At 35.0% G+C, this 20,000-nt stretch overlaps 1 protein-coding gene across 2 annotated transcripts in view; it reads left to right on the plus strand.

The window, feature by feature from the left end:
• Positions 1 to 20,000, plus strand: part of LOC144962720 (uncharacterized) — a 23,954-nt gene that overhangs the window by 3,864 nt on the left and 90 nt on the right. For both annotated transcript variants that reach the window (XM_078895913.1, XM_078895914.1), the window contains exons 2-5: positions 4,046 to 4,730; positions 8,028 to 9,139; positions 11,628 to 12,287; positions 16,012 to 20,000. The exon at positions 16,012 to 20,000 is cut by the window's right edge and continues 90 nt beyond it. In XM_078895913.1, the coding sequence (XP_078752039.1) occupies positions 4,466 to 4,730; positions 8,028 to 9,139; positions 11,628 to 12,287; positions 16,012 to 16,266 (2,292 nt within the window). In that variant the 5' untranslated portion in view covers positions 4,046 to 4,465 and the 3' untranslated portion in view covers positions 16,267 to 20,000. The remainder of the gene's footprint in view (positions 1 to 4,045; positions 4,731 to 8,027; positions 9,140 to 11,627; positions 12,288 to 16,011) is intronic.

Raw genomic sequence — 20,000 nt, forward strand, 5'->3', positions numbered from 1 at the left:
TGTCTCTCTGTTTTCGTTGAAATAGAGAAAGGGCGACCACTTCTTTCTGACATAATAATTGATGGTCTTAGTGGATGATACTGGTCATTTAATATTTTAGTTATTTTATTTATACAAAATTTCTCGTATAAAAGATCTACACCGTCAACACCATTTATATAGCGTTTAATGGATTTTTTAATATTTGAATTTATTTTGTTCCTTTCCACTGCTAAGCAATTGCCTCCCCAAGCTGTTATACAAAATGACAAAACACTTTCGATTACTGCTCTATAAAATAATGTGCAGAGGGTTTTATCTATTCTAAACTGAGAGAGTTTTGATAAAAAATTGTACGTCTGCACATCTTATGCCTAATTATTTTCAAGTGTTCATCCCACTTGAGCCTGTCATCAATCGTTACACCAAGGTATTTGTAGTGAGGAACTCGCTGGACGAATTGGTCCTTTAATTTTAACGGTTCTATTGGTTCCTTCACTCGCCTAAAGTCAATCACTAGCTCCTTTGTCTTGCTTATGTTAAGCTCTAGGTGGTGGGCATCACACCAAGACACAAATCTATCAATTTCTTGCCTATAAGCCACTTCGTTGCCATTTGTTATGAGGCCTTGAAGAGCGGTGTCATCTGCAAACTTTATTAAAGGTACACTCAGGTTTTGACTTCTACAGTCATTCGTGTATATTGTGAATAATACAGGGGACAATACACAACCCTGAGGAGCACCAGTATTTGTAGTTATACAGGAAGATTTGTTTTGTCCTAATTGAACATATTGTGCTCTCTCCGTAAGAAATTCGAGCACCCAAGCAATTATATACTTGTTTAAATTCAGACTAGTCAATTTCTGAACAACCAACTGAGGTTGCATTGTATTGAACGCTGAAGAAAAATCTGCAAAAAGCAATCTGCAATAGCTCCTAGCGTGATCTAGATGCCTGTAGATGTTGTTTGTAAACAGCAAAATGGCATCCTCTACGCCACGTCCTGGTTTGTAAGCAAATTGATGACTATCACTCAATGGCATAAACTGATTCCTAATTTTAACAAGAACAAGTTTTTCTAAAGATTTCATGACTATTGAAGTCAGTGCAACAGGTCTGAGATCGTTCATAGTTTCAGTTTTTCTTTTTTTGGAACAGGAATAATTTTTGAAGTTTTCCAAATTTCAGGGATCGAAACGCATTGGAGGGACCAGTTAAAAATATGTGTATAAATGGGGGAAAGCTGGTGGGCGCATTCTTTTAATAGTTTTCCTTTCAATCCATCCGGCCCAGCAGCCTTCCTCTCGTTTAGTTTCGAAAATACGAATCTCGTTTCCTCTTCACTGACCTCAATAGTCATTTCATCTTCCAAAGCCCTGTCTAATTTATGTTTTCATTTTCAATATCAAATTTGTTTGCTGTGTCGAAACGTGAATAAAATTTATTTAAAGTTTCAATTTCGATATCTTCTGATATAATCGTGGGCTTTGGATTATAGTTCACAGCAGTTTTAAGCCCCCGCCACGTGTCCCGTATATCCCCAGAAGAAAAGCATTTTTTATTCAATTATTATTATTATTATTATTATTATTATTATTATTATTATTATTATTATTATTATTATTATTATTATTATTATTATTATTATTATTATTATTATATATTATTATTATTATCATTATTATTATATATATATATATATATATATATATATATTATATATATATATATATATATTATATATATATATAATATATATATATATATATATATATATATATATTTTATATATATCGACAAATTGAATAAATAAGAGCCTGACAAAAGATCCACGGTAAAAATGCAAATTGAAAGAAATGCTAGCCCGAGAAGCTTTCGGAAGAGCTCCCAAAAAAAAAAAAAATAAATAAATAAAATAAAAAAATCACCGAATTATCCATCTCAGCTCGACTGTGCTTCAGATTATCTATGATGGACATGTTCTTATTTGCAGGTCTGATAACCCAAACTGTTATGAGCTTATTGTTGTAATGAACCAACATAAAATATATTGCATTACAACAATGTTAAAACAAGCCCGTAAAAGCTTTCGGTATAAGACCTGCAAACATCGCCTGAAAACGATAACATGATATCATAATAATAATAATAATAATAATGATAATAATAATAATAATAATAATAATAATAATAATAATAATAATAATAATAATAATATAATAATAATAATTAATAATAATAATAATAATAATATTAATAATAATAATAATAATAATAATAAATAATAATAATAATAATAATAATAATAATAATAATAATAATAATAATAATAATAATAATAATAATAATAATAATAATAATAATAATAATAATAATAATAATAATAATAATAATAATAATATACTATCACCAAACCGTGACAGTAATTCAGTATCTATATCAAACATGCACGTGCAACCCGTTTCAAGGTTGATTTATTTACTATTAGCGTCTTGGCAATGAGCAAATACAAAGAAGCTAATGAGTCATGTGTTCAATGTGATTTTTATAATGTGTACATGTGGGGTGGTGACACATTACTTTCACGGCATTCCTGCGACACATGATAATCCCTTGTATCCATTGAACGGGATCGTTCCAGCCACTTCATTGGTATTGAGCATTGAGTGAGGCTGTCTGACCTATTTGATTGGTGGTCACGCCTAATCTTTGGAAATTCGGGCCCATAAAAAATGCAAGTTTGTAAAAATAAAGATATGATGAAGTCAATAATTAGTGAATTGAATAAAAAATAATCGATAGATAAACAGATTTTAGCTTTTTAAAAATAAAACAAAACGTAGATAGAACCTTATGTCGCCAATCTGTGCACCAAATGAAGCCAATATTTATGTAGGTTACTATTAGACACACACAAATTGGCTCCAATAAAGGGCCAGACAACTAGAGTGGTAGCACTCTGTACACCTTTACTTCCAATCCTACCTGTCTGGTGAGCGTCTCTGCCAACACGACGATGGCAGCGATCATTGCGGCTATGTGGTCTATTGGTATGACACTCGCTTTTGGATCAGAAGGTCCTGGGTTCGAGCCTCGCCTTGCACATAGTTTAGTCCTTGAAAAAGGCTCTTTACTCACGTTCTCTCACCGTACTGAAATGTAAAATGAGTCATCATCATCATCATCATCATCATCATCATCATCATCATCATCATCATCATCATCATCATTGCCTTTTTCACCCTTGGTCAGGGTATAAGCCACAGACAAACAGTTTCCATCGTTCTCTATCCCGAGCTAACTTTGTTAAATCTCGTTCCATGTCTTATCACTTCTCTGTATATCAAATTCTGCTTCATACATGGTGCGAACGTTTCAAGACGCAATTCGAAGCTTGTTTGGCGAAGACGTCATCGGGTCAGCAATGTCCTGGCTGTTAACAGCGTGGTCTCTGTCGGAAAAAAATTGAATATCGCCTATCAGGCGTCATGTCCTGTTCTAGATGTTATGTGTTGCTGTTTCTCAGGGACCCTTTGTAAAGTGCTTTGAGCACTTTGGGTGGATACACAAAAGCTCAAGTGTTTATAACCGGTGGTAATCAATGGCCAATTCAAACGGTCATTGTGTACCCAGGGCCCATCCAATCAAGCAATACTGTTTCTCACCGTTAAGTGTGTTGAAGGAATAGCATGAATGTACTATATCATGTGACCCATCATGTTAAGCTGGTATTATGCCGTGGGGAAGCAGGTGCCGAAAAGTGACTTTACAGTTAAATGATCATAATTTAGAAGTCTTGTTTATTTTGTTTTGTTTTGTTTTTTGTTGTTTATTTTTCACAATTATTAACTGGTTAATTGCCAAACTCTGACAAAAAAATCGTATTCAAAAGGTTTGGCCAGAAATCTCGTCCATCGAACACCGATCGATGTATATGACCCTCATCTTGCGAAGTCCCAGGTTTGAGAGGTTTTGCCAATGAGGGTCATTCAAATCGATCAATATTTAACGGCTGGTTTTCCAAAGTATTTGATTTCATGTTTTTATCATTTTTATCATTACAGGAAATCAGCATAAAACAGTAAGCACACAAAATACAGTCTTTACATTTATTTCATGAAGGAGATCTCTAGGGGAACAACAACAGCGACACTTTAGAAGTGATTGGTCAATATATCAGTTATCGATCTTTATACAATTCAAGTCACTTTTAATATCGACCCCACTGTTGACGTCAGACATTTATATTAACCTAAATTTACTTATATACTAAAAATTGCCTAAGGATATTATGGAATCTGTTTTATAAAGAAATAAAGAATTCATCAATATGCACCTTTATTATTCCATTAACGATTAAAACAACGGAACTCAAAACTTGTCTCCCAATTTAAACATCGATATTCATTTAAATCGATTAACTCTTCTTATTATCGATTCCCGAGAGGCGAATTAAAACATCCCAACCAGTTTTCCACAAGGCCATGCGAGGTAGTGGTGGTGGAGGTGGAGAAGGGCCTATTTTAAAGATGGGAGTTCCAAACAACAATGGTCCCGGGAGGACGGGACACGGAGATCAGAGACCATCCAAGCTGATGATGATGAGAGATGACTACCACAAAAAGATACTCAGAGAAAAGGAGGAGAAGATGGTTCAACTCTACGAGGACAGCCAAATGTCTCAGAAGAAAGCGATGATGAGGATTATGAGGGGCGGCAGCGGGGAAGGATCTGGAGGCGTTTCAAATGGTGAGTAATATACAACGAATGAAGTTGACATCATACAGCTTTTTTTTTTTTTTTTGATAGAATAATTTATTTCAGACCGCACGGTACCTGATTAGTTCTCACTAAAATATAACAATCAGACTATACAAGTTTAACGTAACACGTAGTGTTGTGTGTTGATACGTTTCATCTGGTGGGCAGATGTTGTAAGCATTATTTTACTTAAACGCATAGCGTCGATACAATGAGTTATGAAGCAATGATTCAAAGCATTGTGATGCGGTGCGCTGAAAATGACAAAGAATCTTATTTTTGTTCAATTTCTGCAGAAAACGATTACTTTGTACATCGACAGATTAAAATAACACATAATTTACTTGTCAACTTCGGTGACAAAAGAGATAATGTTCAATTAATATTGATGCGCGCTGTTTCTCGCTTGTATCTCTTTCTTTTTCTTTTTTTTTTTTCTTACTTCTTTTGGAGTATCATGTTTCACATTTTATTCTACCCTGATTCAATTTTTAAATTTATGTTTCGTCTTTGTGACAAGAGCATACTATGACCATAGCTTATTCAATTTGCTTTTTATACAGGTCTGGAAACTTCTTTGTAAAATGTCAATGACGAGGTCTTTGTCACGTATAGCCCCATTAACCCCTCTCTACCATATAATATATCATTGGCCTTTTTTACCACACGGATTGCTGTATCTTTTATTGTTGTTTTTAGCGTGTAATGAATTCATTCAACTCGAATCAACTGTGAATGGGAAATGGACAAAGAAACCTATAAAATTCAATAAATGATTGCCTTCGATTTTACAGTATTTATCGATCAATATAACAACTGCGTAGGTATTCTAGCCACCCCGAAGACTGAGATCATTTAGAAACGCATTTACCAGTTAACTGCCGTACCCCGGAATAATTCGTATTTAAAATTTGGCCAAAAAAACTCTTCCTTCAAAATATCGATCGATGTAAATGACCCTCACTTTTGCAAAAGTTCTCAATACTGGGACCTCGCAAAGTCCCAAGTTTGAGAGTTTTGCCATGATGAGAGCCATTCAATTCGATCGATATATAAAACACAAGATTTCTGGCCAAATTTTTAAATACGTTTTTTTTTCTTCTCCAGAGTACGACAGTAAAGTTACCTGGTTAAATAAGGCGAACAGTCAGGGTGTCGCAAACAGTGAAAAGGAGGAGCCTTTGAAAAAAGTTGTGATAGTTTGGTGAATAACTAACTCAAACTTTTTTCATTGAGAGATATATTTATTATAAATCGGTTACTGAATGCACTGACGTGCAATGTATTTATCGTCAGTTGACACGTCAATTGACAATGTCCTTAATGAACTTTGACGTGAGGGACAATTCTTAATCTATTATATTATTTTACTTTTGGTTTCTTGATCGATCGATTATTCAGTCTATTATCCAGCAAGTAGCCTTTGTTCTTGAGGTAAACTGACGCATATTTTCCCAATTAACTTTATTGAATGCTATTAAGTTTACGGGTGCTCTCAAACTTCTTTTAAGATCTTAGAATGGAGTATGTTTGTATGTTGTTTTTACACCGTCTCTGTACGCAGTGAAATGTTTGTTGTTTATACTTTCCAAACAGACTGATTTTGATTTTTATATAGGCTTTCGTTAAAAGATATTCTCGTCTGAAGGAATCTTGATTTATCCGTGGAGCTACTTTGTCTTTGCCAAATATAACGCAGTAATTTAACTTTTTTTAAAAAATATATTTAAAATAGCAATGCCAGTGTTTCAACTGCATGATAATATATTTCGTTGCTGTGCTAGGTGACATTTTCCTTTACTTTTAATGGTCGGTAATGCATTTCTGTGTTGTATAAAACATTGAAAAAATGCGCATGGTATTGAGCGCTAAAATCGTCAAATGTGTAATTGCAATAAATGTATTAAATGTATAACTTGTCAATGAATCAAAATTAGCGCTTACTTGCAAAAACATTTCTATGCTTTTATCACAATGCCTTGTAAAATCTATTTGGAATTATTGCATCAACTCACCAAACAAGACAACAGCTTCATTAATGAATCATAAGTCCTCCTCTACAATCCTAAATCCTCGTCGTTATCTAGCGAGCATTCATTGCGTCAGAAAAAATAGCGCCTTTTCCGATGTCGTAGTTACCGACAAGAGAAATGACTCCGCAGAACTCTGCTTTTGAAAAATACTCACAAAAATCCCCACAAAATTATTATGATTGATGTAGCATGACATAGCTGGGTTTACTGTCGGTGTGATGGGGGTTATTTATATTATTGTTAAATTTATTGGTCTTACTTGACAGGAATTAAGTTTTGTTTTTAAAAGGAATCCACTCCCCCTTTTTTGTGTTGGCTTTTAACTTCACACCCACCCAACACAAAACAGACATATCTTACTCAAAAAGAAAAGCAACAAGAACATTCCATACAGTCTTCGCCAATATTGTTCTCTATTACAGAATGCCAAGTTTTTATAGCTATAGCAAAAAAGAAATGAAATCTGGACGAGGAAAATGACGGTTGCATCGTAACAAATGTGGCGATTTTCCAATAGGTGATAAGGAGAGGGTTATGTCTTTGAGGTTTTGATGGGTTTTGACAATATGAGAATCATTCATTTTAATCGATCGATATTTGAAGGACGAGTTTTCTAGCCGAAACTGTTATTTTAGTGTCTTTTCAGGGTACGGCAAGTTGTAATGTGTGTTTGTAAACGTGATCACTTTAAACTAGTTCATTGGCCTCTACTTCATGAAATGGAGTAATATTGATCGTTAATTATCCTCTTTTTTGTTCATCACATTTGATGGTAAACAACTTTTTCCATTTGTCTAAAGTGACACATGGCTACGTCATTGATTTTCGATCCTCCACTTAACTGGCTCGGTTGTCATCATGACTCCTAATAGAGTCTCAAATATTTTTATTTTTAAAAAAATTAAGTTAACTCGTAAACATAGAAGGTATGGGATGGGGTTGGGTTAGTCACAATGGGAATGCGAAAACTGGATATTAATATATCTTTAATAATATAACCTTTGTTGTTTTGATCAATACTTTATTGATAATACAATATGGGTCAGAATGTGTACTATTTAGTATTGCGTGTAAAGGGGAGTAAATAGTTTTGTCGTCTTAAAAAATGGATGTTTTGACAAGGGGGGGGGGGGGCGCTTTGTAAAGAAATTTGGGGGGGAGTGGGGGGGGGGGGTGGAGAGAAAGAGTGAGAGAACTTGGAAGAAGGTGTAGAAGGTAGGAAGATGATCTTACCTTTAATTCTTTGTTTCAGGCAACCAAACAATGGCCAACGGTGGTGGAGCATCTGTAAGAGATTTTTTCAATGAAAGAAGACGAATGGAGGCAAGTGGAGTTCCTGTCCCGCCTATTGATGACCATTTCCGGAAAGCTAAAGGTTACTCCTCTCCAGGGGGATGGTCTAGCCGTACCGGGAGCGGAAATAGTGCCAAAAAGTTTAGCGCAGGGCGGGATCGATCACAGCCTTTAGCACCTATCCGACGCACCAGTGATACTCGAGAGGTGGCGAGGACCGGAAACACGCCTAGAGGAGAGAAGAACGATGGCGGATCTATGCATGCCGACCCAAATCCTTTCAACGCCAGGCCCAAGTTAGTAAAACACAAACCGTTACCACCAACAAACGGATACGCCAACCAGTATCAAAACCAACAAAATTACCAGAACCAAAATGATCATCCTCAGCAAAACAATAACATCGACAGGAATAACAACGACAAACAACAAATATCGCCACCTTCAAAGTTCGGGTACCAAGGTATTCACCAACAAAGAAATGTTCAACACCGACAACAACCACAACCCCAGTTTAAAAATCCCCACCTTCAAAAGCAGCAGCAACAACACCAAGAACAATACGAAGAGCCATCTCCTCCTAAACCACCTCAGCATCCTACAACGAAGCAGCAACCACAAAACAGAATCAATAACGGGAAATTCCGTTCAGGTGGAGTGCAATCGAAAGCTCAAAAACCCAACCCACCTAGTCAGCAAAAACAACAACAACAGCAGCAGCCTAAAATGACAGACTTTCAAAAATGGCAATTGGAACAGAACAAAGCGCGAGAGGAGAGATTAAAAAAGTTTAATGATAATAATAAAAATGATAAAAATCAAGGGTATTGGGGTAATCCAGGTGATGACGACGATGATGACGACGATGAAAATAACTCTGTTTACAACAACAAGGGAAACAAAGGGTATGAATACGAGGAAGAGGAGGAGGAAGCGGAAGAGGAGGAAGATGAAGACGATGGTCAAGAAGAGGAAGTAAGGAGAATGGAGCGTGAACTGTTGGAGAAAATCGAGCGGGAGAAGGCTGAGCTTGACAAGATACGGCGGGAAAAATTGTTGGCAGAAGAAGAGGTAAGTAAAGTATTTACAATTAATATCAAAGCCATCAGCACCACGAAAAACACCATCTTTATCATTATAATCATCATCACCACCATCATCATCATCATCATCATCATCATCATCATCATCACCATCATCATCATCATCATAATCATCATTATCATTATCATCATCATCATCATCATCATCATCATCATCATCATCAGCAGCAGCAGCAGCAGCAGCAGTAGCAGCAGTATCAACAGCAGAAGCTTCAACAGCAGCAGTTACAGCATCATCATCATCACTATCATCATCATCATCATCATCATCATCATCATCATCATCATCATCATCATCATCATCATCATCATCATCAACTTCAGCATGACCTCCACCGCTACTACCACCAACACCACCAACACCGCCGCCATCACTGTCATAACCATTATGAGCATCAATATCATGGCCATCATCCTCATCGTAATCGTCACCCTCATCAGCATAACCATCACAAATTATAATCATCATTCTTAAATAATCACAATAAATATCATCATTTATATAGGGCAATTCTACGGATTTGTCATGCTCACCGCTCACCACCAAGTCTTATTCACTCCCCCAAGCCACCATATGGAATAGTTAGAAGTTCCATTTCTTGAATTATAAGTCAATTGGCTGGGGTCCGTCTTATATGAGAAATAAATACATGTCAGTGCCTAGAACTTGCTATTCATTCACACCTGATACGAGTAGAATTAATTGCTTTAAGTACCTTGCTTAGCCAAGGACAAAACAACGGGTGAGATTTTTTACGACCATTGTCACGCACCCTCTAGTACAGTGACAGCATTCAACATCGTTTGATTTTGTTACACGAAGAGGCACTAAAGTGACACTGAGTCCAAGATTAAGTCAGATCATCATTAGTATCATCATTATGTGTAGCCTGTGGTTTTTTTCCTTTCGTGCTCTGAAAAATTCGTTTTCAAATATCTATTGATTAAACCCTCTTCTTACCACTCAAAGGAAAATCGTCACTTTCGTAACAATATAACCAACAATTTTCTGGCTCTAACTTCATTGTCTGTTATAGTTATAGCTATAAAAACTCGACACTATGTGTTGGGTGAGTATGAAGTTACGGGTCAAATTCTGAAAATAGCTGGTATGGAGAGAGTTACATTGACAATCATTTTTTGTGAAAACCTCACTAATCTGGGACTTTGACAAAGTCCCGGGTTTGACAGTTTTTGAAGAGATGAGGGCCATTTCAGAGTACAGCATTTTTTTGTGTGACACTCGTCTCCGAACCTGTAGGTTCCTAGTTTGAGTCCCGCAATGGGCGGCGAAAGTGCTCTTGGAAAAGCCTCTTTACTTACATTCTCTCAACGAACTCAGTACCAGACTTCTAAAAGCGTCGTCTCTGTCGGGACAATACTTGTAATCACGCCTTGCGTGCTTTATGTCTCGAAATTTTGTTAAGCGTTGGAACCCGTTGTGTAGCGCTTTGATCTCATTTAGTGGAAATTGCGCTACATTACGGCTCAAGTTCAATTCCTTTTTGCTATTCTTATAATCATCATCATCATCATCATCATCATCATCATCATCATCATCATCATCATCATCATCATCATCATCATCATCATCACAATCATCATCATCATCATCATCATCATCATCATCATCATCATTATCATTGCTATCATCGGTATCATCATCGTCGCCATTTTCATTATCAGCAGCATCGTTATCATCTCATCATACTTTTTGCTATATCTATGGAATTGTTTCACAATTGTGAAATCGACGCCTCAATAAGGTCGTTCTTACACTTTAAAAAAGAAAATTTTGGTTCAGTTGCAGTGCCAAAAAAATATAATTGAAATGAAATGAATTACTTCAAGACAACGTCGAATTGTTTTACTGGGAATCGAATAACAAAACTCTGGGTGTGCAATTTGAAGCAACCAAATTTTAAAAATCAATTTTCTTTATTTTTAGTGATGCTGCAGTCTTTTCGTTTTTTGCCTTCATTGTTGATGTGTTTATCCATTGCACTATTCTCTGTTTTTACATTTAGGTCTGTACATGACAGCTATGGCAAAATAATCAATATAATGGGAAACTATGATATATATATATATATATATATATATATATATATATATATATATATATATATATATATATATCGATCTTGAAAAATGTCGGAATGAACTAGATAGAGTAAATTGGTTTGAGATTAAAGTGATCAGAATTATGGTATTTTGAAATTTTAGAAATTAAACGTACCCTTTCTTAAATCAATGCTTTTATTTTTAGTCAAATCTTGTAAGTTAAAATTAAAACTCATTTTAAATCAGCAGTGTTATTTTGAAATGATTCGTCGCATTTATTTTTCGATCAATTTGTTGAAGAGAAATATACATATGAGTTAAAATTTGTAGGCAGTTTTCTGATATCCCAGTGCGTTCCATTTCATTTTCTAAAATTTTACAATGTATTTCAGGAAAAACGAGAGGCAGAAGAAAACAAGAAGCGAGAGAAAGCTGAAAAGGCAAAACTTAAGAAACTTGAAGAGCAGAGAAGAAAAGAAGAAGAACAAAGACGACGAGAGGAAGAAGAGGATGAAAGAAGAGAACGTCAAAGGGAGGAACGGGAGCGAAAAGAAGAGGAGAAAAGACGACGAGAGGAAGACAAACGGAGAAAAGAAGAAGAAAAATTGGCGGTTAAAAGAGATAAGGAAGAGCAGAAACGTCTTGCAAAGCTTCAGAAACAACAAGTGAAAGATTCGGCGAGAAGCAGCCAGGGTCCATCATACTATGACGAATATGATGATGATCCAGCTCCATCCTCTAGGCGGTCACCGGCCATCCCTAATTCCTCTAGACTAACAATGGGAGAAATAGACGAGCGGCCAGCCGTATCCAACGCGACAGATGCGTCTTACTATGCCAAAATTGCTAAATCTAGCGACGCGAAAGGATCAGTGGGTTCTCTTGCGAAATGCAAGGTGTGTGGCAGATCGTTTGCCGTAGATCGTCTCAAGAAGCATCAGTCAGCTTGCTCCAAAGCGAATAAACCGAGAAAGGAATTTGACTCCTCGAAGAAAAGAGTCGAAGGAACAGAATTAGCAAAGTACGCCGGAAAATCTAAAAGAGAACCACCGGTGAGTACTGAACAATTTTAAGAATAAATGTCATTAATATAGACGTCTTTTTAGGTGCTACTAATGCGTTCATGAAATGATATAATAATATGACGTGAGATATATATATATATATATATATATATATATATATATATATATATATATATATATATATATATATATATAACAATGTTTAGAATCAAGTTTAATTTACCAAGCCACTGTCACCGAAACTAAAACAAACAAGCAAGAAAAATATGTAGGACTAACGGAAAATAATTTCAAAACAAGATACAACCTCCACACCTCAACATTTAGAAACACTAACAAAAAAACATCCACAAAACTCAGCGAACATATTTGGAAATTAAAAGACAACAGACTAGATCACAACATTTCATGGAAAATTTTATCTAAAGCAACATGATACACACCAACATCAAAACAATGTAGCTTATGCCTGGAAGAGAAATATACTATAATCAAACACCCTCATGAAGCCACACTCAACACGAAAAGTGAGATGTACGGTGCGTGTCCACATCGCCGGAAGTTCTTGTTAATTAACTTTAAACCGGAACTACTTCAAGAAACAACAACATTCAACAAAACAACTCAGTCTTGACGATGGCAAATTAAGCCTGAAACATTAATGTAGACTGTCTCAAACATTGTGGTAAATATTTTAAAAATAATATATATATATATATATATATATATATATATATATATATATATAAGAGAGAGAGAGAGAGAGAGAGAGAGAGAGAGAGAGTCAGAGAGAGACAGAGACACAGAGAGAAATCAATGATATTATCAGCACATATCATTTCAAATCATCCAGTTACACAAACAATACTTGAAATCATTGCCACGTAAAATGGTCAAGGTTTAAATCTTAGTGTGAAAACTTTCTGAGTACGTCATGGGATGATTCGCCGTGTTATATTTGTTTACCCTGAGGAAACATTTTTATTGCCATTTTTCGTAAATCCTGGCGATATATGTAATAGATTATCACTTCAATATACTGTACCGCTGTAACTTGGGCGCATGAGGTTCGAAACCTATTCTAGGTGTTTGGCTATTCCCTGGGCGAGTTTGACAATCTCCAATATTCTCCAATCGATAACCTACTGATCAAACTGTTGACATCGTACGTGTGTTTATATTCGCTCTGGGAATTTTAAGGCCACAGCACATAACACTGGTGGAAAGATGTTAGTGTCTTTGGTGGACAATTGCACTGAACATTTTAGATCTACTCCAAACAACAGTTTTGTCGTGCTCTGGTAAAACCAACGTTTGGCCCGAAAACCTCGTCCGTTAAAATATCAATCGATTAAAATGACCCTCATCATGGCAAAAAACTCTCAAACCTGGGACTTTGCCAAGACTGGAGTTGAGAGTTTTTGCCAACCAAGATGAAGGCCATTTAAATCGATCGATATTAGAAGAACGTGTCTCCAGGGCCAATTTTTGAATTCTTGCTTTTAACAAAGTACAGCATCAAAGTACAGAGTTGTGCATCATCACATAGGCAATGAGTTTGATTGAGTTAGGTGCAGAAAATTCCACCATGCTTGCGTTTCTGTCCACTGGACTTTTTGCTGATAAAGAATATTAGATCACATAAGAGTCGCAAAACCTGTCGTGACATCCTATTTTCCATCGTAGCACCCAAGTGCTTGCGTAGAGGTAAAGTGATAGGTTTGTCCATGAATAATAGATTCACATAGGAGGTGTAATGGATTTTCGTGACAAAAAAAAGCGGTCTCTCGTTGTCGTTAGCAACTATATGACGTCAATGGTCATGATGCTGAATCTACAATATTAACTTATTTTCCTCTTTGATGGTGAGACACTCGGAAGGCGGGATGAAATTGAAATGAGCGTAAACAAATATTATTATGTGTTGAGGTGATTGGTAAAGAGGAATGAAAGTAAGGGATAAAGGAATGGAGTTGAATATGATTGGTTAATGAGATTGATAAGGGCTCCATATTATTTATGGAAGTAGCTTAACAAAATAATTAAAGTGCCGTACAGCGACATTCTCAATTTGCCCGAAAGCGTGACTTCAAAACGTTCCATTTTCATCATTCAAAGAAAACAGTAATTTTTTTGCTATTTAGTCATTGGCTTAAAGAAGAAAATACTTGTCTTGTTTGCCCCATAAAGCAATACCCTGAGTGTTTTGAAACTCCAAATTTTCTCTCTTTGATTCTATAGAGTGCAACACATAGCTTGAGATTGTTAACTCATTTTTTATTAGGATGTTACTTTGGACGTTTTGAAAGTCAGATTCCCAAATACATCGATGGTTGGCGGATCAAAACTCTGAAGTCCCGATTTTCACGGTCTGCGGATCAAAATTCTGAAGTCTACATACGAGCTTTGCGCACCATGTTTTATCTAATTTTGGGCGGATCAGATCTCTAGAGGCCTGTAGACTTCAGAGTTTTGATTCGCCGATCGTGAAAATCGAGACCAGAGGTTTGATCCGCCGACCATCGATATATCGACGTCGTATTAGATGACCCCCAACGTATACATGACAGATTTTTGAAGTCTCAAACTTAAGACTTGCTTACAATTCAAAGCCATTATAATCTTTTGACATACGATTTAAAAGCCTTCTGATCTACGCACACATATTAACATGTCTGCCAATCGATCGCAATCATTAACTTGATACAGAATTTTTGTTAAGGACTATATTTTGGGGTTGGTTTGAGATTATTTCCAGTGCAACAATGAGCCCATAACAATTTAGATTATCAGCTCTGCAATTAGAACATTAGTTCTGACCAAAGCAAGGTAAAGATTCTTCATAGCTGGAATCACAATCTTTTTGTGAAAACTGAAGACCTTAAAGCTACCATCTTGACCATTTCTATTACTTTAAAAGAAAAAGAAATTTAATGAGCTTTTATATAACGCAATATCCACTAAACGTGCTTTGCAAAGCGCTTTATTATTATTATTATTATTATTATTATTATTATTATTATTATTATTATTATTATTATTATTATTATTATTATTATTATTATTATTATTATTATTATTATTATTATTATTATTATTATTATTATTATTATTATTATTATTATTATTATTATTATTATTATTATTATTATTATTATTATTATTATCATTACTTTTATTATTTTTATTATAATTATAATTTTTTTAATGTGTTTATGTGTGTTTATCTCTCTCTCTCTCTCTCACACACACACACACACACACACTCTCTCTCTCTCTCTCTCTGTGTATATGTGTGTGTGTGTGTGTGTGATTTTATGGATAATCAAAATAGTCCTACCCATCTTATTCCCTTCCTGGTCGTGCTCAACTAATCAGTTCATAAAACTATAAATGACGCATGAATCACACAAATTTTAATGACAAAATGTTGTAACATGCAATAAGTACATGCCAGATGGAATGGCCTTTAACGGTTCTTATCAACATGTTTTTAGTTTGCCCAACTGTCCATCTACCTACCTACCTACCTACCTACCTATCTATCTATCTATCTACCTGTCTATCGATGTATCCTTTCCCATTATTGCCTCTCCTTTTCCCTTCCCACTCTATAAGTCGGCCTTCTTTTATTATTTGTTTCTTTTAAATTAGGCGAGCAATATGCGGGTCAGGGTAAGTTAAGTCACACCCTATTCTTTTGTACATTTTCCGTAAACATTTATCCAATTAATATTATTCTTTCTTCCAGAAAAAGAAGAACAACTGGCGAGCCCAGCACGAAGAGTTCATCAATTCCCTGCGATACGCTAAAAAGGCAGCCCAGTACGAGAAAGAAGGTAAAGACTTGAGACAGCTGACACCCCCTCCCACCAAGGAAAATCCCGACTTGGTTCCTTGCCCATACTGTAACAGGACCTTCAACGAGACGGCTGCAGAGAGACACATCCCGAGATGCAAAGACTTGAAGACAAAACCACCACCCATGAAAACCAGGAGACGATGATAGTGTGAAAGTTGCATTTGATATATTGTGTGTTTTTTAAAGGGACTAAATGGTATGTTTGCGTCAGTGTATATGGTCTGCTAAGATGTGCGTGTCGTCGGCGTCCGCCTCTGACTGTGCAAGCAACCGCTTAAAATTATGATACATGAAATTAACTTAAAATTTCAGAATAACTTGAATATGCCGCTTCCATGGTTGGATCCGGACGTATGTATGACAAAGACCAGCCTCCACTATCTACGTCCTTCTCTAAAGGTATAAACGCAATAAGCATTCTCTCACTGTGTATATGCTAAGAATTATTATAAAATTCCAACATGTGTTTTCACGCTTAGAGACGGATGCGGGGATGTGGGTATTTTCTCACAACATAATAATAAATATTTAGTCATCGCCTACATCACGTTTAGTGTATTTCAGTCTGGGGATACTAAATATTGACAACTTACAACAGTGCAGCCAGAATGCCTTGTAATTTTTGCAAAAAGTGGTTGAAACTGTCAAGTATGTGAAATGTTTTAGAGAATGCATCCATTTAAAAAGTCTACAACATATACATTTATTTCCTTACAAGTCGTACGTTTTTGTAAATGTTTTCAAATGAAGGCACCTTTGCTATTTGTTAATAATTATTTAGATTACACCGCCTTACACGAGATGTAAACAATATCAATTTAAATAAATTGCATTTACATACGAGAGGTCAACATATACAAATTAGACAAGATAATTCACCTTACATAGTGATTTGTAAACTTTCAAGCCTCTATTCTATGTCCTTGGATATAAAGACCTTAATTATTTTTTTTTTTGCATATTTGACAATCTATGATAATAATTTGGTCAGCCGAGACACTTTGAATTGGACATTATATGGAATTATGGGTTATTGTGTAAATAAATAATTCATTTGATAAACATACATAATCGAAATGTTGTCTTCTTGCAGTTGCAAGGATGTTAAATATTCATGAATGGCCATACAAGTATAGAAATCACAATATTGACGCTCCGTTCCAGTATTTTGTTTTGTCAGGTGAAATGTATTGTGTAACAATGTTGATCATTAATGAAATTTGGTCTGATACTATGTATAATTATTGCATGTAAAAAAGGATGACACCCCAGCTCCACCTTAAAACAAAAGTCAGTCTTGCCTTTCTAAACGTGTGATTGTACGTAGTTTGATTTTGTTCTGTGACTGCTTTGTAGCGAGAAAAGCTGAATATTTTGTTCGAATCATATGAGATATGAAGCTGTGTCAAAAGCTCATGTCCTTGTCGTAATTGATTTAAAAAAAAGCATAATGATCTATTTTGAAAAACAATTTTTAAAAAAGTTGACATATGACAGTTGAGACAGAGTGATTTTATTCGATCGTTTTTTTTTTCCTTATATTTTTCTATCTGCCTTTTCTGGCACTGATTCATATCACATTTTCAAAATTTTGACATGACAACTTGCTTCTCCTTAACAAACAATCTGCAAAGCCTGGCATAGTTTGTAGAGCTGAAAAATCATGGTCGACCATGTGAGTTATATTTTGATAATGACCTTGTTGCAAATATAGAAACAACATGAACAGTGCAAATATACACATTTCAAAATTATTTCTATATGATTTTGTATTAATCAGTGATAATAATCATGCTTTTCTTAATTTACTGAGCAATGAAATCACTTTGTGCACACATAGTCGGCAAGCGCCAACCTATTGCCAATTGCCACCGTCAGATGATGCGATGTATTTTATAACAAACCTATCGCATGAAGAAAAATACAACTATGCATTCTGTTTTAGTCAAGATATTATAAATATTTTTTTTTGCACTTTACATATCATAATGACTTATTATTTTCATATCCGTCAGCATAGATTATTTATTACAGGTTTTTTTAAACCGATAGATTGTGCCTTCTTTGCCCTTTTTTTTTTTTTTGTTCGTTTCTTTGTTGATTTTTCTTTCCATTATACTTTATTTATTTTTCTTTCGACTATACAATTATTTTACCTTGCCAACCATCCTGTTGAGTATTTCTTACATGCCACTTAACCCATTGTTTGTTATTCTACTCATCCGTCCACACCAAGCATTATATATGTTATTCGTTGTTTATTACCATGTATTTGATAATATTGCAATGTATTCTATTCTTAAAAATTACAATACTCTGATAAATACAGAGTTCAATCATGAATCTGTTGAAAATTACCATTAACCAGTGAAGTGCTGCACTCTGGAAAAAAAAAACTCGTATTTTCTTTTTAATGGCCTAAAAACTCGTCCTTCAAATATCGATCGATTTAAATGATGCTCGTCTTGGCAAAAACTTTCAAACCGGGGACTTCGCCTGACCCGAATATTGAAATAAGAGTTTTTGTTTTTTCCAGACTACGGCAGTTAACTTACTAGTTAAAGTTCTATGACCAATCGACCTTCTGTGTCACCAGCAATGTTCAAATGATTTGATCGTAGTATGACGTGTAGTTTTTGGTCAAAGTCGAATAGCATAACAAAACTCTTGGAAAATCATTTTTCCCCAGATCTAATTCAATTTTGTGCTAAAATATACTCATTAAAAGAATTGCCAACCATATCGATGGTTTCCTTTGTTGTGTATTTCCAATTATTGTTTTTAAAATGTTAATAACAGACTCTATAAATTGAGAACAAGCACATCCCATCTGCCTTATTCTCATTAAACCCCATTTTCTCCTTTTGCTCAGAAATTTTAAGCTTTAAATATAAATTAATTATAAAGGTCACCTACTTGCAGCAATGTGGATTTGTGGCACGAAACCCGAAGCTCCAAGGTTCGAGTCCCACTCTGAGCGCCAAAAAGTTGAGTCCTCGGAAATGGCTCTTTACTCACATTCACTGTACTCGGGTGTAAAATGAGTACCGTCATTGTCTCTATCCGAAGAAATAATTGTAATATCACCTAACAGGCGTGGTGTCTCGTCCTACACTTTAAGTGACGCTGTTAGCTAGGCAGGGACTCTTTGTAATGCTTAAAAAGTGTTGCTGATAGCTAGGGACTATTGTAAAGCGGGTTTGGAACATTTAGTTGATATTGCTCTATATAAATGCTCAAGTTTTTGTTTTTCTTTTATTTGTCAATTAGTTCTCAAACCTAAGACTTCAATTCAAAAGATCGATATTTGAAGTTTGAGTTTCCTTACCATAATAATAGGAAATGTATATATTTTGTCGGTATAGATCAGTATCGACTTGGTAAGGGATTCCGACAAGGATAATTAAAATATTAATTATAATGACTGATTATCGTACTGAAGCAGGACTACAAATTAATCATTATCCATTCTTCCGTACTCTAAAAAAAACATTAAAAAAAATTTGGCAAAGTCCTAGGCTTAATAGTTTTTTGTTGTTGTTTTGTTTTTTGTTTTTTTGTTTGTTTTTTTTTTTTTGTTGTTGTCTTTCTGTTGTTTTTTGTTTGTTTGTTTGTTTGTTTCATTTTGCTTTTTGTTGGTTTTTGTTTGTTTGTTTGTTTGTTGTTGTTGATAATGGGTTTTTTTTTGTTTTTTTTTTTTGTTTTTTTTTTTTGTTTTTGTTTGTTTTTTGACATGATGAGGGCAATTTAATCAATCAAAATTAGAAGGACGAATTTTCTGGCCAAAAGTTTAAAATGTGTATTTTCAGAGTACTGTGGCGTTGTTGAGTATGTTGAGACTGGCTTGCCACTCCATTATTTTTTTTTAAAAGGAAAAG

Source organism: Berghia stephanieae, chromosome 1 (genome assembly GCF_034508935.2).
Source record: "Berghia stephanieae isolate SIO BIC M18660-M18661 chromosome 1, UCSD_Bste_1.3, whole genome shotgun sequence".
NCBI classification, from domain to species: Eukaryota; Metazoa; Mollusca; class Gastropoda; order Nudibranchia; family Aeolidiidae; genus Berghia; species Berghia stephanieae.